Source organism: Tupaia chinensis, unplaced genomic scaffold, assembly GCF_000334495.1.
Source record: "Tupaia chinensis unplaced genomic scaffold, TupChi_1.0 Scaffold146140_1, whole genome shotgun sequence".
In the NCBI taxonomy this organism is placed as follows: domain Eukaryota; kingdom Metazoa; phylum Chordata; class Mammalia; order Scandentia; family Tupaiidae; genus Tupaia; species Tupaia belangeri.
Genome location: NW_006205995.1, coordinates 3,748,127 through 3,771,840, shown reverse-complemented (window position 1 = coordinate 3,771,840; position 23,714 = coordinate 3,748,127). Strand labels below are relative to the sequence as shown.

The following is a 23,714-nucleotide window of genomic DNA, read 5'->3' as shown; positions in this document are numbered from 1 at the left end:
GATTTTTCTAGGCCAGCAATTTTCTCTTCTACATCTGCGATTCTATTTTCTGTATGATCTAGTCTGCTTTTAATACTTTCAAGAGAGATTTTTGACTTTGTGTATTATAGTCTTCATCTCTAACAGTTCCATTTGATTCTTTTGTAAAGTGTGTAATTCCTCTTTTAGATCTTGCAAGAATTTTCTCACCTCCTGGAACCTGTCAGCTCCTTTTTCCTTTCTCTTCTGGAGTTCACTGTCTCTTCTCTTCCATCTCTGTTAGCTTCGCCATTACGAATGTTCTAAATTCTTTACCAGACATTTCCATGATTTCCATTGAACTGTCTGTGGATGAAGAAGAGTTATTCTTTTCCCTTGGAGGAGAGGTATTTTCTTGCTTTCCCATATTTCTTGTGGTCCTGTGGTGATTTCTAGTCATCTGATGGAAAGTGTGTTTCTTCCCAAACTTAAAGTTCAATCTGAGTGTCCAGGAGAGTACAGAAAAGAAAACATGGAGAAACAACAGCAACAAAAACAACCAAGAAACAGAGAAAAAGGGAAGGAAAAAAACTAAAAAAAAAAAAAAAACCTAAATAAAATTATTATTATTATTATTATTTTAAAAGCAAAGGTTAGAAAACCACATGGCACACACTAGTTCTCAGTAGCCATGAAGGTGTCTTCCGAGGTCTACTCCCTTGGCTCTCCATGCGAGTTTGTGGGCTGGAGGCTGAATTATCAGTGGAAAATCTTAATTTCCCCTATTCCCCTGAAATCACTAGTTCTCAGTAGCCATGAAGGTGCCTTCTCTTCTGCTCCATTTTCTTGTCAGACTGTGTTTTTTAAAGTGATGCAGTATATGGGTGTGGTGGCACTCACCCTATGGTAAAGTGATGCAGTATAATTTCAAATAAGCTCCATGGGAACCGGTACCATGTCTCTTTTTTGGGGGGTGAAGGGTGAAGCTTATCACCATAGCATTCAGTACTATAATCTAGAGTCTGAGACACAGAAGGAAGTATTCAGTAATATCTGTTAAATTAATGAGTATAGAACTTTCAGTAAGAGTTTAAAATAAGTATTGTGTATTTCTTGAATTATCTTTCTCATGAGGTAGTTTTTTGGTCTTGATTAATATATCTGAATTAAGTTGATTAAGTTTAATAGTACAGATGGTTGTCATAGATTTCCTCTAGAGTTGAGTAGGTTTTGTTTCTCAGCAAGTTTTTCCTCAGCTTCTTAGTTATTTTTTTATGTGAATTCAGTATGTAAACTGGCATATTCTATTCTAAGGGGCTGCACACTTGACAAAGTAGGTAGATTAGAACCACCTTTCCACCCTGTTTTTGAAAATAAATCCTATAGTAAAAACAACAGTGATTAAAAACTGAAACTTCATGCCAGGTGGTGTAGTAAAGCAGCTGGATTCCACATGACCTACTATAACAGTTTAAGTTCTGCACCTGCAATTTGAAAAAACACCTCGTGCATGTGAACACCCAAAATCTGAGAGGAAAACTGAGGAGAAGGAATTGCATTGTTATCATCCCCCCTTGTAAGGAATGCTTTCTCACTTTCTCTGTCTCTGGCAAGTGCACATATCCTAGAGCAAAACAGACAAACAAACAAAACAAAAACAAAAAATCAAAAGAACTCAGACTGCAGATTAGCTTGCCTGTATAAATATTCCACTTATTTCAAGCTTTAGCAACTTCTGAAAGTTTAAACTTCTGTCTCAATTCTGCATCTGGAAAATAAGTATAAAAGAGCACTTAAGGGGCTGGCAGGTGGTGTGGTGGTTAAAGGCGCTGGATTCTCACATGGCTGATGGCGGTTGTAGTCCAGGACCCGGCAACTTTCTCATTTTCTCTTTCTCTCTCTGTCTCTCTCAGGTCAAGTTTAAAAATAATAATAATAACAAATAAAATTAATTACATAAATAAAGAATTCTTTAAAAAAAAAGAGCACTTAAACTCAATCCAACCTCATAACATAGTGATTAAGGGAGCAAGACTCAACATGGCTGACTGTGGTTCAAATCAGGGCCCCCGCAGCTTGAGAAATATGCCAGGCATGTGTGCATGCTTGCTCAAAAACCTGACAGGAAGGAAGAATGGAGAAAAAAGGATTGTGGTGTGACCATACCCTATTGGAGGGTGCTTTCATTCTCTTGCTTGCTCTTTTTCTCCATCTCTCTTTTGTGTCCACATGCCCTCTGGCAATTAAAAAAAAGAAGAGTCCTTTATATATGTGTGTGTGTGTGTACATATATATATATTTCTCTATATACAGACACATACACACATATAGAGTATAAGTACTCATATATATATATATATGAATACTTTTATACTTATACTTCCATAAGTATACTTATATATTTATTCCATATATATAATATGGGATATTATATATATATGTGTGTGTTTGTGTGTGTATATTAGTACAGCACCTGGCATATAATGTAGGTTCCATAAATGCTGTTGCAATTATTATTATTATTTTCCTGTCTTTTAACTATTCTTCAGTGTCTGCTGTGGAGATCTAAAATTACCACAAGTTTTATTTCATTTCTTTCTCTGTTCTGGCAAACCACACTTAAGACTAGTTTCACCATGTGCAAAATGATGATAAAATTTGTGACCACTTAGTATTATTACATTATTTAATATTATAAAATGCTTAGAAAAATGCATTCAGTGCAATGTAAGCATTCTATGTACAGAATAGAGCTATATGCCAGTAGATTAGTCTTTTTCTGTTTCTTACTATATTTATCTCTGGTTTTACTATTTATTAGGCTCATTCAGGCTCTAATCATTTCCTTTCTCTCATTTCCTTTTATGATTACCTTCTCTGAAGCCTATAATATGACTTGTTCAATCTTACCTATAATTCTACCATTGAATTATCTAATCATCTTTCTCTTTCAAAACTTTACGTCCACTTCAGATTCTCTAAAGCACCCTATTGATTTTTTTTAAAACCCAGTTCCAGCACTTTAGGCTTCCTCAAAAGGGAATTAGTCTCCTGTTGTTATTACTGTTTTACATATGATGTTCCCAGAGAAGGTAAGCAACTTGCTTATATCACACAAGTATTAATAATGCTAATTCAAATTCAGATGTCTCGCTGCAGACCATGTTAATTCCCGAAAGCTCTTCATAAGACATTTTGTTCCATATTACCTCTAAATACCATCTCCTGTCATAATGCATGTAACTTTATGTTTTGTAAGTAGTTTTCATTATTTCTCACTGAATGTTTTTGGACAGTATTTCAGTAGTCCCAATTTTTTTTTTGTCTTTCTTTTTTAGTACCTACGCTTTATTATCTATTCATTCCCATAACTCTTTATATCATTTAACTTGTAAACTCTCAGAAATGAATTCTAAGGAAAAGAATGAATCATTTTCCATGTTTAGTTTCCAAGATATTTTATTTTGCAAAAATAGATTTCCAAATAGTAGCTTGCTTTAAATGATTACCCATACAAATCCCACTTCCATAAACTTTTATCTTAAAAAAAAGCCTGCTAAATTAAGACTATAAATAACTTTTAAAATTATTGGATAAAAATTTAAACTACCAGAAGTTGCATCATTATGGGTTATTATTTGAGAATTGTTTGCTTTCTATAATATGAAGTTGTTCTCAGAGGAACACTGATTACAATAGAAACCAGATGTGTTTTCAGGACTAGACTGAAAAAAGAAAAGATTAAACAAGTAGAAAATTAATATAAGAATGACTTAAGGAGATTTCCAGAAACCTGAAGCATGTGTATGATAGAAAAATTGTGTGAGTGTGTACATGTATATATCTGTGCATGTGAGAAAGACAGAAAGGAACAAGCAAGGAGGAGCAAGGAAACGAGAAGCAAGAGAAAAATTTAAAAAGTGAAGGAAAAAAAATACAGAAAGAGAAGGAAGATGGATAGAAAACAGCTTCAAAATTGAAAACAGAACAATAGAATCTCCCAATCTTCATTAACTATTCGTTCTCACCAAGGAAATAGCATAATGTAATTTGACCTGCAAACCAAAGAAGCAAAAAAGAGGAAAAAGATGTTCTTTCAATCTAAAAGGGATAAATTAAGTATTAATTATATGAGGACCATTGCTGGAAAAAAATTCCCCACTAAATATAAAATATTATATGGTCTGGGTGTGTTTCATCCTTTCTTGCTCACCTTTTTTGAGGGATAAAAGAATAATATTTTTTTTTTGAGAGGTTTTTGCTATAGGGTGCGTATGCTCACCAGAAGGACAGAGAGACAGAGAGACAGAAAGTGAAAAATCACCCCCCGGGGAATGGCCATGCCACAATCCCTTCTCCTCCATTCTCCTCTCGGGGTCTTGGGTACACACACATGCGCCTGGCGTGAGTTTAAGCCACTGGGTCCAGGACTCGAACTGCAGTGACTATGTGGGAGTCCAGCGAAATAGCCATTATGCCAACTACTGGTCCCAATAATAATGTTTTTGATACTTTTGAGTTTGCTTTCTGGTTTTGTATTTCATTATATTGGAAATAAAAGATGTTACCACAATATGTCAACACTGAGTTGAATAAAATTAAGTGAAAGGCATGAGAAAAGCAATCAAGGAAAGGGAGGAGTATATCATAAATAATTTTATTACCATTTTTGAAGTCGTTTTTTTTAACCATCCTGTAGTAATACTAAGAACTAAGATATCCCTTTCACTTATCAAAGGCAAATAATGTAAAATTATCCTAATAAACCATCAATTTTTAGGATAATTCAAAGTATATCAAAATATATTTGGAATTCTTTAATTCAAATTTGAGTTTGGATTAAAACTTGTCTTTTTGTATTGCAGACATTTCCAAGATTGTGAAAATATATGTCAGTTATCATGAGGAATTTAAAAGCATGTGAGAGAAATTTTCAAACATCTTTCAGGATTTTCATATCCACATTTGCAGATATGATAATAAGTTATTTCATATTTCTTTTATTGATTCAATTAAACCATGTGACAGTTTGATTTATTACACATATAATACTTGGCATTAATAAACATTTGTTATAAAATTTTGGATTTTTACTAATTTAGTCAGTTTCTAAATGCATGATACAGTGTTTCCAACTTCTAAATTACTTAGACTAGAAAATCAAAGCTGTGTGCAGACAAAAAATTCCTTTAGAAAGAAATAAGTCAGTTTCGTAGACTCCCAAAATACTCAGTCAAGAAGTCATTTTAAATTTAAGGTGTGTCCTGGCATGTTCAGGGAAGCCATCTCTAAACTCCATCTTCTAGACCCCTGACATACTCAGACAAAATAGGGCAACCTCTGTCCTTACTCTGTCTCTGTCTGTCTCTCTTTAAATTTTAAATTTTATTTTAAAATTTTTACACCGTGTGTCTTTTGTTTCTCTTGCTAATTTCAGAAGCCCTTTTAAATCTGAGGTGTATCCTGGTGTGTTTGCACAGTGCACTAGCATGCTGCATGGCTGTCATTTTTTACCTTTAAGATATTGTTTTATTCTCTTTTTTGTTCATTTTTGCCTAGTTTTTTAAAAATTTTTCCCCTTTTTCTTTTCTTTCTTTATTTTTTAAACTTACTTTCCCACTCTGCTCTCCACTCTGCCCACGCTGAGTGCCTAGACAGGCCTATGTACACGGTAGCCAAGCATCTGAATACTTTTAAAGGAACTAAAAACCTCAATGCTTATTGAACCTCCTGCTTTAAGGAAGAAATTTCTTTTTATAAACCTGAACTCATAATCTCTTTCGGTGGATACCATATTGAAAAACACAGTAGAAGAGAGATTTTGTCACAGAAAGACCAGAAACCACCACAGAGGCACAAGAAATATGAGAAACCAAGAAAATCTCTCTCCTCTATGGGAAAAGAACAATCCTTCATCATCCACAGACAGTAAAATAGAACTCATGGAAATGTCTGATAGAGAATTCAGAATATTCATAGTAACAAAACTAAATGAGATGGCAAGAACTGAGAGACAATGAATTTCAGAAAATGCAGGAGAAAAGAGACAAGTTTCAGGAGGTGAGGACGTTCTTTCATGATCTGAAAGAGGAAATACACACCATAAAAAAGAATTGAATGGAGTGTTAGAGATCAAGACTGCAATACAGGATATCAAAACCACCCATGAAAGTATTAAAAGTAGATTAGTCCATGTTGAAGATCAAATCTCGGATGCTGAAGGCAAAACCTCTGACCTAGAAAAACAACCAAAAAAATTGAGAAAAAAACCAGAAAAATGAAAATACTATACAAGAAATACTTGATACCATTAAGCATCCCAACATCTGGATAATCAGTATCCCAGAAGGTGAAGGAACTTATAAGGGAATTGATAAGCTATTCCATAAAATCCTGAAAGAAAACTTTCCAAATCCAAAGAAGTATTCAAATATCCAGACCCAAGAAATACAAAGGACACCACATAGAATCAACCCAAGAAGATCTTCTCCAAGGCACATCACAGCCATATTGACCAAAGCCAAAGACAGAGTCAAGATACTAAAATTGGCAAGAGAGAAACGTTAGGTTACTTATAAAGGTTATCTCACCAGGCTAACATCAGACCTCTCATCAGAAACAATGCAAGCTAGGAAAGAATGGGGAAATATATTCAGTGTTAAGTGAAAAACAGTTTCAACCAAGAATATCGTTCCCGACAAGATTATCCTTTATATGGAAAGAAAGGATGAAAATATTCTCAGATAAACAAGACCTGAGAGAATTTGCCAATACCAGACCCGCTCTTCAAGTTTTGAAAGGAGTGCTCTATCAGGAAAACTAAAGACACACATACAGAAATAAGAGAACAAAAAGCAACCAAGAAAATGACCAACTTAATGCTAGGGACAAGACATAGCAATAATAACGTTGAATGTTAAACGTCCAAGATTTAAATGAAAAGATGGGACCACAGTAACACTGCAAATTCAACAGAAGAGTGATTGAACATAAGACTAAACTGGTGAAATAGAATTTTATGACTTTTGAGTAAAACATTACTGATTTTTTTAAAATTATGCTTTGTTTTCTTAATTTAAGGATTTTGCTTTCTTTTGAGCTGTTGATTGGTTCAGCAATTTGTTAAAAGATTTTTTCTTCTTGTTTGTCTGTTTCTTAAAATAGAAACATAAACTTTTCTTCCTTCCTGACCCCTCTGGAATTGGAAAATATTTGGGAGTATTCTTATTTTGTGGCAGAAGGGTTATGTGCACAAGTTCAATAATACCTGTTGCACTGAATCAGGAAAAGAAAGAAAGAAAGAAATAAAGAAAGAAAGAAAGAAAGAAAGAAAGAAAGAAAGAAAGAAAGAAAGAAGAAAGGAAGACGGAAGGAAGGAAGGAAGAAAGAAAGAAAGAAAGAAAGAGAAAGAAAAAGGAAGAAAGAAAAAGAGAAAGAAATCAGTTTCATTTTGTTGTTCTGACCACTGTCAAATGATTAAAATAATTGTCTTTTTTTTGTCCAATTATCCAATTTTTTTGGCATTAGATATACACGATTTCAGTTTTTAACAGATTCTTTTTGTTGTGTAACCACTGTAGTGTTTTATGTTAATATGAATTACTCTACTACTATGTTCCTCTACAAATCTATTTCCTTCTATAAAAGAAAATATAGAATTCGGGACCAGCAGTTAGCATAATGGCTATGTCGCTGGACTCCCATGTAGTCGACCGCAGTTCAAGTCCCAGACCCGGTTGCTTAAACTCATGCCGGGTGTGTGTGCGTGCGTGCCCAATATCCCAAGAGGAGAACGGAGGAGAAGGGACTGCGGCGTGGCCATCCCCCCTGGGCGGTGATTTCTCACTTTCTGTCTCTCTGTCTCTCTCTGTCTGTCTGGCGAGCACATGCGCCCTATAGCAAAAACCTCTCCAAAAAAAGAAAAAAAAAAAGTGTTATGTCACATACAAAGAAAATCCTATCAGACTAACAGCTGACCTCTCAGCAGAATCCTTACAGCCCAGGAAGGAACCATATGGCATGTTCAAAATTATGAAAAAAAAACAGAACAAAACACCCTTTTTAGCCAAAAAATACTATATTCAGCAAAGCTATCCTTTGGAAAGGAAAGTGAGTTTTCTTCTAGATATACAAAAACTGAAAGAATTCACCAATAATAGACTAGCTCTTTGAATACTCAAAGGAGTCTTAAATCTGAAACAAAAAGAAAATAAATGTCATCATGGAAACACGTAAAGGTATAAACCTCACAGGCAGAGCAGTCACGAAATTAAGAAAGGGAAAATTGGGACCAGCAGATGAGATAATGTTTCCATTGCTGGACTCCCATGTAGTGGAACACTTAAACCTCATGCTGGGCATGTGTGTATGCATGCCCAAAATCCCGAGAGGAGAATGGAGGAAAATAGATTGCGATGTGGCCCTCTCCCCTGGGGGTGATTTCTCACTCTCTGACTCTCTCTATCCCTCTGGTGAGTGCACACACCCTATAGTAAAATTCTCTCTAAAACAAAAAACAAAAAAACAAACAAAAATATTAAAGAGAAAAAAATTTTAAACCTTACCATCCTGGAAAATCACCAAACAGCAAAGATGAGTAATGAAAGAAGGAAGAAAGGAAACACAAAACAATTAGGATGCAAGTAAGAAAATGACAGGTGTAAGTCTATAAAAGGGTTAAACTCCCCAGTCAAAAAATACATACTAGCTGAATGAATTAAGAAGAAACTCAGAAACCTATTGTATGCTGCCTACATAAAACTCACTTCATCTGTAAAGACATAAAGGGAAAGGATGAAAAAAGACATCCCATGCAAATAGAAACCAAAACTGAGCTGGAATAGCTATTTTGATGTCAGAAAAAATAGACTTTAAGCAAAAATTTATAAAGAAGGATAAAAGTCATTATATAATATGAAATTCATCAAAAGCATGTAACAATTATAAATATGTACATACCTAATACCAGAGCACCCGGTATGTAAACAAATACTGGTAGAATTAGAAAGAGACTCTGACAAAGTAATTGTTAGGAATCTCAATACTTCCTCCCAGCACCAGACAGATCATCAAGACAAAAAATAGGATTATTAGAGTTAAATGACATCGCAGGGAAAATGTATCTGACCAATATTTATAGAACGTTTCACTTGGGACCCACAGAACAAAAGTGCATGCACCACATAGCAAAAATCTCTCACATGCACCATATAGCAAAAATCTTTCACATGCACTCACCAGAGAGACAGAGAAAGACAGACAGAAAGTGAGAAATCACTTCCCAGGGGAATGGTCATGCCACAATCCCTTCCCCCCTTCTCTCTTCTTGGGACTTTGGGCACACACACACACACACACACACACATGTGCCTGGTGTGAGACTCAAGACACTGGGTCTGGTAATCGAACCATGGTAGACTAGGTGAGAGTCCAGTGATGTAACCGGTCCTTCTAACCTCATTTTATAAGGCCACCATTACACTGATAGCAAAAGCAGTCAACACAACAAAGAAAGAAACTTACAGATCAAAGTAGACTCAAAAATATCTTCAATGAAATACTAGCAAACTGTATTCAGCAGCACATGAAAACGATTATTCACTATAATCAAGTAGAATTCATCCCAAGGATCGTTCAAGATTTTAAATCAATAAATGTGATACATTGTACCAACAGAAGAAAGGATGAAAACCATGTGATCCTATCAGTTGATGTAGAGAAAGTATTTAATAAAGTATACTAGCCCTTTAAGAATCTCAACAAATAGGTATAGAAGGTACATATGTTACAAGCCAACAACTAATATTACACTGAATGGGAAAATGTTGAAAACTTTCATCCACAACTGTAATAGACAAGGATATTTACTTTCTTTTCTTTCTTTTTTAAAAATTGCCAGATAGTTCACTTGCTCACTGGAGAGACAAAAAGAGAGAGAGAGAGAGAGAGAGAGAGAGAGAGGGAAAGTGAGAAAGTACCTCCCATGGATGACAGTCATACTACAATCCCTTCTCCTCTATTTCTCACTCCTTTGGAGGCATACATGCACACGAACCTAGCATGTTTTTCAAACTGCCATGTCTGGGGTTTGAACTGCACAGTTAGCTTTGTGGGATCCAGCTGCCTTAACCACCACACCACTGGTGGCGCTGAAGAATATCCACATTCTATATTCATACTTAACATAGTATTGGAAGTCCTAGCCAACTGAGCCAATATAATTAGGCAAGAGAAAGCAATAAAAGCCATTGAATTAGAAAAAGAAGTTAAAATTGTCCTGTATGCAGATAATGTGATCACATACCTAGGAGAACCTAAACACACACACACACACACACACACACACACACACACAACTTTAGAACAGATAAATGAATTCAGTAAAGTTGCAGGGTACACAACCAACATACAAAAATAAGTAACACTTTTGTTCATCTGCAAGGAACTGGCTGAGAAAGAGACCAAGAAAACAATCCCATTAACAATAGCCACAAACATAAAAATACTTAGAAATAAATTTAATTAAGGAGAAGAAAGATCTCTACAGTGAAAATTACAAGATAATGATGACAGAAATTAAAGGAGACACAAAATGTGGAAAAAAACATGAATTGGTAAAGTAAATATTGTTAAAATATTGATACTAACCCAAAGTGATATACAAGTTCAATGTGATCCCTATCTATATTTCAATAGTATTATTTATAGTAATAGAAAAAGTAGTCAAAAAATTTGTTTGGAATAGCCAAAGCAATCCTGTACAAATGAATAAAGTTGTGCTATTTAAAGTTGGAGGCATCATATTACCTAGCTTCAAAATATATTACAAAGTCATACCAAAATCACACAGTATTGGTACAAAAAGCAGGCATAGACCAATAAGAAAGACTACAGAACTATAAAATAAATCTAAGAGCATACAGCCAACTGATTTTTGATGTACATCCCAAGTTAATTCAGTGGGGGAAAAAGACAATCTCTTTAATAAATAGTGCTGGGAAAACCGGATATCCATAATGCCGGCAAAGCTGGTTATCCATAAATAAACCATATACATATATGTGTGTATATCTATCTATATAGATATACACACATATGTGTGTGTGTATGTGTGTGTGTGTGTGTATTTCTTATCATATACAAATACAAATTCATAATAGATTAAAGACTTAGAGGACCAGCAAGTGGAGAGGTGGTTAAAGCAGTGGATTCCCACATGGTCGATCATGGTTAGAGTCCCAGACCCAGCTGCTTGAACAACACACTGGGTGTGTGTGCATGTGTTCCCAAAATCTTGAGAGAAGAATGGAGGAGAAGGGATTGCAGTGTGGCCATCCCCCTGGGGGGAGAGGGTGACTTCTCACTTTCCCTCTCTTTTTTTCCAGTGAGTACATGCACCCTATGTCAAAGAGAAAAAAAAGAAAAAGACTTACCCCTTTCCATCTGGCAGCAGCCATCAGGTAAGCCAAAAAGGGTGCATATAAGTACATTCAAGAGCTATGAAGGAAGAAGCAGTCCGATGTGATGTGCTTTTGTCTGCTGCTGGCAGTACCTCTAGCTCTCTGCACTCCACCGGGCTCCCCATCCCACCTAGCCCCATAAAGCGCGCTGACTGGGATAAAAAGCTAAGCAAGGTTATGTCGTATATAGGATTCATGTGCATCATGGAGGCTGCAGACACCCAGCTCCCAAGGGCGCAACCTATGGCAAGCCTGTCCATCATGGTGTTAATAATCTAAAGTTTGCTTGAAGCCTCCAGTCTGTGGCAGAGCAGTGAGCTGGACATCACTGTGGCTCTAGAGTCCTGAATTCTTACTGGCTTGATGAAGACTCCACATAAAAATTCTTTGTGGTTATCCTCATTGATCCATTCCATAAAGCTATCAGAAGAAACCCTGACATCCAGTGGATGACCAAACCAGTCCACAAGCACAGGGAGATGCATGGGCTGACATCTACAGGTCACAAGCACCATAGCCTTGGAAGGGCCAGCCACAAGTTCCATCATACTATTGGTGGTTCAGGCCATGCACTTGGAGAAGGTGCAATACTCTCCAACTCCACTGTTACCATTAATAAAAGAAATGTTTGCAAAATTCACACCTAATAAACAATTTAGGATAGTCATGTCTGCTTAAAAGTGTTATTTGTCATCTGTTAAACTAGCCTGCAGATTGTTTCATGAATGCTCTGTCAAATGATGACAGTTCCAAGTGCAATCATGTTTCAAGAGTATAAACGATTATGTATCTTGTATCTTGTAATCTTACCTTTTAATAAGGTAAACTTTTTTGTCAGCTTCATCTTATTAGGGAGTTATATGTTGGTGTTTAAAACATGATGTGTGGTATAATAGGTGTAAAATGAATTCTTTAAAATAGGAGCTCTGAAACTAGCTCTGTATATTTGTTTGGTGCATGTGGTGAAACCAACAGCTTTATTGGCATGGCAGCATTGCTCTACTTAACTTTCAGTTGACTAGTTTTGGGATTTTCGCTAGTACAAACTTAAATTTTTATTTAACTTGGAAATTTGTAGAGCAGAAGAAAGATATCCTAACCCTTTGTCATGACCATGTAGAAAATTACAGGCTCAGCCTGAGCCTCCATTTTTATATTTACTCATGTTCTATTTGTGTAACTTGCATCTGGAAGGAAAAGGGTTTCCTCAAGTACCACCATTTTGAGAAGAAGAACCTATTGCAAGAGGCTTCTCTGACCAATGAAACAATTCAGAATTAATCTAACAAAGTTCCTTTAGTCATCACAGTATTTAAAAGGTAAAAGATCCTGATTCATTCCTATGGCTCCCTAGGATATAGAATCCTGATTTTTATGGACAGTACTAGACAACTGTAGTATTTACCCTGGTTTATTTAGTAACTGATGGAAATTGAACATTAGGTAAAGTTCCAGGTACATGAGATTAGAAAAAGATTTTAAATACTAACAACACAAATTTGTGACTTACAAAGCCTCAAGCTCAGTAGGGGAAAGGAATGATTGTCTAAAAGCACATTATAGCACAGTCTCGTCAGTCTTAAAAATCATCTCAGGTCAACTCACTTTATTGCACCCATAAGGCTACCATAAAAAGTCATAGTTGATATCAATACAAGACCATGATTTCCAATGTAACTTTACATTTTGTCTGCAGTTATTTTTCTCATCCCGGTCAAATTGTCCTCAAAATTCTTACCATTCTACAAAATTGAGCAGTCTGTTATGTGGCCACCTTAACTTTAAGCATACGACCAAATTGTGTTACATTTCTGTTTGCATCATGTTTTCCTGTAGAGTATGCTACTGTTTCCCAGGTCAATTTGAATGTGAAGGAAATACAGAAGAATTGCCCCAATTCTTTTCAAGTTGTGGCAAATAATAGTTTGATTTCAAAATCTAACTGCTGGTTTTCCATAACCAATTTTTCTTCCAGTTTTCCCTAGGGTTTTTAAAAGGCTCAGTTAATTGCCAGAAAATATTCATATTAGGTTCATAAAACCTCTTGAATCCTAAATTCCTTTTTACTCGAAAAGTCTTAAACCATACATTTTGATTGTGTAGAGGTTGTTCAACTAAAGGACTAAATGTTTATTAAGCAAACAAAAAGAAAAGAGAAAAAGAAAAGAGAAAAAGAAAAAGAAAAGACTTAGATGTAAAACCTGCAATTATCAAACTGTTAGATGAAAACATAGGGAAAATGTTTCACAACATTGGTTTAGGCAAAGATTTTTTAAAAATAAAACTTCAAAAGCATGGGTAAGAATACAAAAAATAGACAAGTAGAATTACATCGAACTGAAAAGTTTCTGTACAGCCAAAGAAACAATCATACAAGCAAAAAGATAACCTATAGAATGGGAGAAAATATTTGCAAACTATACATCTGACAAGGACTTAATGATTAGCGTATATACGGAACTCAAACAGTTCACCATCAATAAAACTAACAATCAGGTTAAAAAATGGACAATTGATCCAAACAGAAAATTTTTAAAGAAAGATAATATGAATGATGAAAAGCAAATGAAAAGTTGTTCAATATCAATAATAAGGGATAAGCATCAAAAGCACAATAAAATATCATCTCTCCCTAGTTAGAATGGCTATTATTAAAAACAACAACTAAGAGTAACAAATGCTGATGAGGCTATGGAGAAAGAAGAACCCTCATAAACTACTGATTGAAATATAAATTAATATAGCTACTCTGGAAAACAGTACAGAGGCTCCTCAAAAAAAAAAACAAAAAAAAAACCAAAAAAAACCCCCCAAAAAACCCCACCAAAAACAGAAACAAAACCAGAATTACCTAATTACCTTATAACTCAATAATCCCACTATTGGGTACATATCTAAAGGATAAGAAATCAGTATGTCAATGAGATACTTGAATTCCTGTCAAAATGAAGTAACATGGAAGAAATTATATTAGGTGAAAAAAGCCTGTGAAAGGCAGATACTATATATCCTCACTTAACAAATATCACATAGTCTCACTCTTCAGTGGAAACTAAAATATTCAATTGAATAGAAATAGAAAGTATAACGGTGGATACCAGGTGCTGGAGGTGGGGAGAGTGAAGAGTACTTTGATAAAAGACATGAGTGCATGCAAATAAGTTGAATGGGTTATAGAACAGTATAGCACAACAGAGAAAACAATCGATAGAGTGAATTTTAAATGCAACACAAAGTAACTATAAATGTTGGCAATGGTAAATGTGTTTATATTCTTAATTTGATTATTACACACTGTGTACATACTTTAAAAAACACACCATACCTCCACAAAGATGCACAATATTATATGTAAACCAGAAATTACAATAAAAATTATTAAAAATATAATACCATTAAGAGAAAAATATGTATAATCTTTGAAAATAGTAGGAATGTTGATCTTAAAGAGAAGCTTAAGTGGAAGTATAAACCTCTTTTCTCTTACTCAGGAGTTAATGTATTAGCCACCTGTTTTACACAAATACATATTTTATTGGGTACTTACCCTTTCATGAATGTATCTTTATACTACAGATGATAGACTCCATAACTTTCTTTTCTCTCTTTACTATCATAAGTACCTTTATTCTGCTTCTTTCTCCCACTTTTGGAAAGTTCATCTGGTATTGAAAAGTCATGGCTATAAAGCTATTGAATTAAATATGAAACCAATTATACTAATAACACACTGACACCAAAAAAACATTTTTTTTAATTGTTGCTAATTTTGCCCCTCATTTTGCTGTCTTGCTATGCAGATAATTAATATGGAACCAAATAATGACAATTTAAAGCAATAATGTAATAACTCTAACTGGACAGGTTCTTTGTTTTTCATTATGTTTGACTAGGCGTGACACAAAGCTCTCACCATTAGAATACTTTTCAGCTTTTAAAATGGCAGTAGGCTGTCAAAACCAGGCATTGATGTATAGCACTGAATCAAGGAGACTGATTTTTTTCTTAAAGTTAAATAGCAACTTGGAGCTGGCAGGTGGCATGGTGCTTAAGTTGTTGGACTCCTTCATGGCTGACTGTAGTTCGAGTCTTGGACCTGGCATCTTGCTTTCTTATTTTCCTTCTTTCTCTCTCTCTGTCTCTCCTGGTCAGATTAAAAACTAACTAAATAAAATGAGATAAAATACTTCTTTAAGGAAAAATTTAAGCAGTAACTTAAGGGGAATCAAGACAATCAAGAATGTATTATATAATGTGCCTTCATTATGTAAAATCATACAAGTAGAAACACTAGTTTCTCCAATTAGAGATTTTACTCCAGGTCTAAAATTGTGCCATAATTTAGTAAATTTACAATATAATTTGAAGAACTTTAAATGTAGATTAGCATTTTAAAGAACATTCTATAAACAAATTTAAATAAAACAATTTTTTATAGACTCAGAGCTACAAAGAGTCAAATAACATTTGTAAACTGAGATATTTATATAGTTGAGTCACAGGCACACCACAATTTTGAGCATATGACTCAGACTTTGTATCTTATATACAGTCAGTTTTAAAATGTTAGGGCATATGCCAAGGGTAAGCACAAAGTTTATATAATTGAGGATTTATACAGACCTCAGGCTTGCTCAATTACTTTTGGGATTTTATTCCAGTTTAAAACTACTGACTTTCACCATGTCCATTAGGTTTTGGTAGATGAGTCTCTACTCCAGCTTGCTATTGTATTTAGAATAAATCCAAACTCCGGTGACCATGACCTACATAGTTCCTTATGATCTTGTTCCTGTCTGCCTCTTTGGCTTCATTCATCTCTCGTTACTCTCACCACTGCTTGTGTACTTCATTAATATTGGCTACCTTTCAATTCTTGGAACACACCGTGATATCTCCCCACTTCCATCCTACCCCAGATCTACTTGTTTATGTTGGTTCTCTCACTGGAATGATGTATATTCTTTGAGGGCAGAGATCACTTCCAGAATATTCACCATTGTATCTCTAAACCAGAAGCACAACATCTGGCACCAAATAGCTATTTGAAAAATATTTATTAAATAGATGAATCAAGAAGATAAGTAAGACTGGTTGTATGGTATGCTCCAGAGTTGAGGCTGGTTTTATGTAATCACTCTAACAAAAGAAAAGATGAAGATAGCCTTGGGAATGTAGTAGAAATAAATCTTGGGCTACAATTTCAGATATTTAAGGAATAACACATAAATTAATATTAATTAATAGTGTAAATTATATATAAACCAATCTAGCTTCAATTTTGAGAATTCCACCCTCCCAGGCTGAGGGAAAACTGAATCTCAGTAAATTCTAGATTTTTCTCTTCTGTTTCAAAATGGATAGGGTTCAAGGATTTTATGTAGGGACAAGGCAAGGGCCTGTGGTCACTGAGTTATTTGTCTGTTATAATTATTTCCAGGATGTTCTAACTCTATGCACACAGTTTCTTCAGATCTGTGCTTCTATCACTGGATTAGTTTTAAAACATGGGAAATCTTTATGAGGGATACAGTGGGCTCACCTGTTTAGAAACATGAGGCAGTCCTAATTCTCCAGAATTCTGCTACCTTGACTGCGTGCTGTGGTGCTACCAGAAATTTAGCGGTTTGGATCCCCAATCATGGGACCAATAGATTTTTCTCTATGTTCCCCCCTCTCCATGGGACTCCACTTTCCTGGGGCTGCTCATGTGCCTTAGAGCATTTAGCAATACCTTTCAAAACAGATCCAGATTTTACCCAAATCAGGATGCATATATGATCTTCTCGTTCTGCTACACAACAAAAATGTTTAGCTATCTAAAAATATACAGAATAGAAAAAAATAGAATAAATGAACTCGATTTATATTTACTAAACTTGATCTGCTAACAGGAATTAAGTTTTGACCAGAACAGAGGTAGGAAATGTAATTCCGATCATGTCACTCTTCTGAGTAACGTATTATGATGGCTTTCTGTTGCCCTCAAGTTTAAGATTAAACTCTTTAACATGGCCCACAGAAGTTCTACTTCTCCAGTCTCTTCATGCACTGTAGTACTCTTTGCTCTCTCTACTAGGGATCGCAGAGGTATTTCATTGCTTAAAGAGGACAAGCTTTCTTTCAACAAATGCTTCTTATACATTTACATTCATGGTCACAACTTCAAATGGTTAACTCCCACTTATACTTCAAATTGCAGCTCCACTGGCATCTTTGCAGGGAAAGCTACTGCCATGTATTATAGAGACTGGCTACATCACATATTTTTTTTAAGAGAAATTTTTGTTATAGGGCATATGCACTCACCGGAAAGACAGAGAGAGACAGAAAGTGAGAAATCATCTCCCGGGGGTGATGGCCATGCCACCATCCCTCCTCTGTTCTCCTCTCGGAATCTTGGGCACACATGCACATGCACCCAGCATGAATTTGAGCTGCAAGGTCTAGGACTTGAACTGTGGTGGACTATGCGAGAGTCCGGTGACATAACCATTACGCCATCTGCTGGTGCCCCTACATCACGTACTTTTTTCTTATGGTTCTTGGCCATGATAGTCACTTTGTCTCTGAGAAAGGCAAGGGATAACTACAATGAAATGCCAGTTTTACTTGTCAGATTAACAAAACCCCAAAAGCTTGACAATATACTCTGTTGAAAAAACAGGCAGTCTTACATTTTGCAAGTAGGATTGTAAAGCTAGCAAAATCTCTGTGAAGAGTAAACTGGAATATCTATAACAGTACTAAGTGTATGTGTGTGTATGTGTATTTGTATCTTTTCACACAGACTATCCACTTTTCTGGAAATAAATTCTGCAGATACACTTGCGTAGTCTGTAATGACACATGTGTAACTTTATTCATTATGACATGTTTTTGGTAATAGAAAAATTACTGGAAAAAACCCTAAATATTCATCAATGGGGGTTGGTCATATATACTGTGATATACCTATTCAATGGAATGTTATGCAGCTATAAAAAAGTGAAGAAGTTTCCTAAATATTAAGAAGAAATTTTATATTTTTAAACAACAAACGTGACATGTAGAACAATGTGTATGGCATGAAATACAAAGGAAAAAGTGAATACGTAAATATTTATTTGGTCTGCCTGTGTATGCATAAAGAAACCTGAGGAAGATACACACAAAAAAACCCTAATAATATTGACCATATTTTTGGGAAAGGATGTGAACTGAGTGCAGGGGTTATGGGATAGGATGTAAATACTAAGTAATGAAAATATTTAATAATACTCCCTTCTGTTGATTACATTACACATACTTATAAATGAGGCTTAGTCTTCAAATTAATTACTAACATATACAATTCATTAAACAATAGTTCTTTTCTATCATTAACCTCTGGGAAATGGGCTACAATGGAGGTTACCTAAGGAAGTGAGTTATTTGCTCCTTTACTTAAGGTTCTAGCATATATGTAATATTGTTGAAGTGTTTTATTAGATATTTGGTGCAAAATAATTGTGTTGTCGATCTAAATCAATATTTACAAATGCATACACTTCTCTTTCTTATGTTATATATCACCAAACACACACACACACACAATCTTCTGCACTGAAATGTACTTAAAATGAAGGAGATTAATTACTATTTTAACAACTGCCTGTTTTCATGATATTCACTGAAACAGGTTATCAGTAGTCTTTGTATGTATTCTATCCCCCATCAAACCTGACATGTATTGCTTCATTTTGTAGAATTTCAGGTGCCAACCTTTACTTTCAAAGGACATTTAAAAAGACCCAGTTTTAACAATGAATGTAAAAATCTCGTGTTTTAAAACTTATGACAGGAAGATATTTCAAATTAAAAATGAAATCACCTCAATCTAGAAACAATGAAATAAAGACAATACTTCAAAGTGTCTCTGTTCTTTGTCTATCACTGCATGTACATTAAAACAAAAGCAATAAATGATTGCCAATGAATAACTTTAAGAAACCCAGAGGGTTACCCTATCCAGAGATACCAAAAGTTATTATTAGTTCCTGAAGAATCCCTCCTGAACTATAATAAGGGTGTAAGTGAATCTAAGTGAACTTTTCCATTACAGCTGAGGTACTAGTGAAATAGATTTTAAGCCCATCTTGAATTAATTATTCTCCAATAAGGAAACTGATTTATTTAAACTGCTCATATGGTTTCCTTGTTAAGATTAATCCAGTCAATAATATTTCTGGGATCATATTTCTAAGTCATAGACTATAACAACATCTAATGTATTTAAAGTGCTCAGAACACAATTTTATTCTTTGTTTCCTATTTTAAGGTTAATCTTATACAGTGGATATTTAAGAAGGCACTAAGCACTTTTTACTAATAAACAATTTATTTCTTTTATTTAAGTCTTAGCACTTAGTTAGTAGATACTGACTTCTAATCTGTTGATCTCTTGGTTTAAAACCTGTGGGGTCAGTGTGGAACAGATGGATTTAGTAGCTCTTGAATATCTTTTATGCTGTAAACTGTTAATGACTTTCATCTTTTTAGAGGGAATATCTAAATCCTAAAAATTCTAACCTTGCTTAATATTAATGCTTTCAAAACTAGTGAGGTATGAACCAGAACACATAGAATCATATTTTCTTTCCTTTTTCTCCTTTTAAAGAAAATATGTTTTAAGCCATCTAGCTTTCAAAAGATAAAACTATAGAAGAACCTACCCTCTTCTGCTTCTAAAAGCTACTTTGAATATATTATGTAAAAAGAATAACTGTGTGAGTACATTTAAACTATTCTTCACTCTTGACTCTGTTTCTTAAAAGTGTAGACACAAAAGGAAATCACATAAACTATAATCCAATTGAGTAAATCTAATTTCCTTTTCCTATTTGGTCTACATGCACCACCTGGTGGTAAAGTAATGCATTTCAAGTGTGGAGATTGTGTGTGTGTGTGTGTGTGTGTGTGTGTGTGTGTGTGTTGGGGGTATACAACATGAAAAGGAGAATTGTCATATACATTTCTAAATACTGATTTAGACTGGAAACACAATTATTTTGCACCAAATACCTAATAAAACACTTGAACAATATTATATATATGCTAGAACCAGAAGTAAAGGAGCAAATAATTCATATTGGAAAGCAAAATAGTTTTCTATTAGCTACAATAACAACAGATATTGAAGTTCCATTCCTAAATTAATATTTTCTTGCTATTCTTATCGAGGCAAAAGTCAAACACTGATAACCAATGTACAACCATTTTCTTCATTTTTAATTTATAAGGACAATAATTTTAAAAAGAATGTATCCTCTTCTTCAGTGGTTAGTATAAGCACAGGTCACAGAAGTTTAAAACTACAAGTCACTAGAGTTATTTATATTAGTATACTAATTTTACAAATGTAGCAGCTGAGACTCAGAGACATCAAGTGACTTTTCCAGGGTCGTACTGGTCATTAGTCACCCAAATCAAGTAAGAACCTAGGTCTTTTCACTTTCAGCCTATGAATATAGAAAATAAAAATCATACTAATAAGCAATGACAAATTATCTCTATATGAAGAGATTATATCTTTAACTCGGCTATATTGTGCTTTAAGACATTAAGTTGTAGGTTAATACACAGTTTTCTTCTAAAGCTCTGAGCACAAAAGAGTAAGTTTACTCTTTTGAAATGTAATAGCATCATAAAGCTATGAAAAGATTTTCTAACTATTAAAACTTCCCATATATATGTGTTCAAAGGAATATTTTTTCAGAGTACATACAATTGCTATGCTGTAAAGAAAGTCTAACCCATTCTCTTTTCCCTTCTAACTGCTTCAGAATCAGAGATCTGTTTCGACAACGTGGGTACCCACTTGGAGATTTAAGCATAAACCTTGTTCATAGCTCCCTCTCATGACCATTGAATACTATACAAGCCTCCTTTTATTCTCGCTGTTGTAGTCAACTAACAGCTCACTGGTTAAGTTTTAATTGCTTCCAATGAGGTCAGCAAAGGTATTTATCGAAAAGCCCTGAATAAAAGGCTCCACACACACATACAAGCACACATGCGCTCACACACACACACAGAGAAAATCCTCTTGCCTGTTGATTTATGGAAACAATTATGATTCTGCTGGAGAATTTCTCAGCTGAGAAATAGTTTGTAGCTACAGTAGAGGGGCTCAAGTTGCACAGGCAGACAACAGACATGGAATTCTTGTGTATTCAGCTGTTATCAACAGAACAAGTAAGTTGCTGTTATTTGTCTTTAAAAACAATGCTGAATGTTTTTTAAAAGTTGATTTCTTTCTCTGGTTATTGTACTGAGGGGAATAGTAAAGTTATCAGAATTTTTAGCTATGTAATATCTATAGTAATTATACTGTAGAACTTTTACAAAGATAAGGTTAAACTTCTCCAGAGCAGTCCTGACATTTAACTGGAAAAATGTGGTCAGTACAGGAGAAAATAACTGATTAACCACAAAGATAAAGGCATGTAATATGGAAATCTAGGGAAAGGATTTATATTTTGTTAATAGTACTCATAGAACTTAATTTAAATCAATAGTTCTAAGTGTAGAATGTTTCTTACAAAATAGCAACTGAAATGAGTGGTATAATCATATTCTGGTTTGTCTCCACTAATGCATAATTTTATAAGTCTGTATATACAATGTAAAGATGCTGACATCTTTTGTGAAAGCTGTGTTAAGTGTATTTTCAAAGTATAATAGTATAATACTATTTACTCACTGACACTTACACATACCATTTTTTATCTTCCTCTCTTCTCCTTTTTCTATTCTTAATCTCTCATTGCAAACAGAATTCAAGTAGCAAACAGCGTCACAGCAACTGAGCTTATTACAACCTCTCTTTTAAGGATATACCAAGAGTTATTTAAGGAGTAAACCTGTATTATTATCAGGAGCTAAAAGATACAGCTAACAATTTGGAAGAGGAACTATTCTTTCTTAAATCAATCTACAATTTGCAGATAGGAAGAGGTCAATGACCTAGGAGTAACATTCAACTCAAGATTTAATTTTCATTATGTTATTCATGAACACCCGGAGCACTACACTATAATGCACAAATGGATACTGACATGGATCCTGCCAACTTTGCTCTACAGATCATGCTTTCACATTATCTGTCTAGTGGGCACTATATCTTTAGCTTGCAATGACATGACTCCAGAGCAAATGGCTACAAATGTGAACTGTTCCAGTCCTGAGCGACATACAAGAAGTTATGATTACATGGAAGGAGGAGATATAAGAGTGAGAAGACTCTTCTGTAGAACACAGTGGTATTTGAGGATTGATAAGCGAGGCAAAGTAAAAGGGACCCAAGAGATGAAGAACAATTACAGTAAGTAATGTCTTTTATTTAAAGCCCTGCTTATCTTTACAATCTGTTAAAGGATCAGTTTTCAGGTTATATGCTTTCTCAATTTCTTTCCTTTTATTGAAAAAAATACATTTGAGATATGTCTGATTTCTCTGAGTTGGGGTAGTTGAGCTATGTCCCTAAAAGTTATCTCCTGGAACAGGGCAAATCTACTCATGTTATGGTTGAAACTAATATCCCAAGCCAATTTCAAAATTTATACTCCATATCAGTTCAAAGTTAAGCAAAATAGATATAATATTATTCACAATGAAATGTGACTTATCCAAAAAGTCATAAAGAGCTTTAATATAATAATTAGAAAATGTTCACCAAAACCTACTTATCGCTAGTTTGAGAAATAGAGAATTTATTTTTATTAATTTGATTTGCTTTGATAGAATAATTCCATAATGTATTTTAAATACTTAATCTGTGTTTATAATGTATTTTTGTGTAGTTGTGTATAGTTATAAAACAGAAGGGAATCTGTGGTATCTTCACCTGTTCATGTCATGATGAGCTTGTATTATTTTGATTAATTATCTACTGAGGCAGATAATTAACATTGTCTTTATCTAAATCTTCTATGTTATGCAAGTTCTGTGTTGCCTTAAGAGAAAAGTAAATGTGAAGAAATAAAATGAGTTGGGAGAGATGATAATTCTATAATTTTCAGTTGAAAAGCCTCACATTTTCCCCACAAGCCAGTTATTCTTCTCACGTTTAAGTATCAGGGCTGGATTTCTCATTTTACAGTAATGATTAATTACTATTTCAATAGTATTAAGTTTAATGGGGGTAAAATATACACCTCAACATATGCAGTAAGGATTTAAAATCCCTAAGTTAAAATAAATTTTGTTTGTATTGCCAGGACTCAGACGATGTTAATATTGTATTGTTTTATAATAAGTGTGAAATTGGAAAAGAAT

At 34.4% G+C, this 23,714-nt stretch overlaps 2 protein-coding genes across 5 annotated transcripts in view; one reads left to right on the top strand and one right to left on the bottom strand.

The window, feature by feature from the left end:
- FAM227B (family with sequence similarity 227 member B) overlaps positions 1–23,714 on the bottom strand; it is a 207,039-nt gene that overhangs the window by 50,475 nt on the left and 132,850 nt on the right. The gene's annotated exons all lie outside the window — the stretch shown is intronic.
- Positions 21,375–23,714, top strand: part of FGF7 (fibroblast growth factor 7) — a 65,157-nt gene continuing 62,817 nt past the window's right edge. The window contains exons 1-2 of one of the 3 annotated variants that reach the window (XM_014584272.2): positions 21,375–21,632; positions 22,549–22,761. In XM_014584272.2, the coding sequence (XP_014439758.1) occupies position 21,632; positions 22,549–22,761 (214 nt within the window). In that variant the 5' untranslated portion in view covers positions 21,375–21,631. Of the gene's footprint in view, positions 21,633–22,213; positions 22,762–23,714 lie in introns of all 3 variants that reach the window. The other 2 variants (XM_014584273.2, XM_006168773.3) reach the window with 2 other exon arrangements.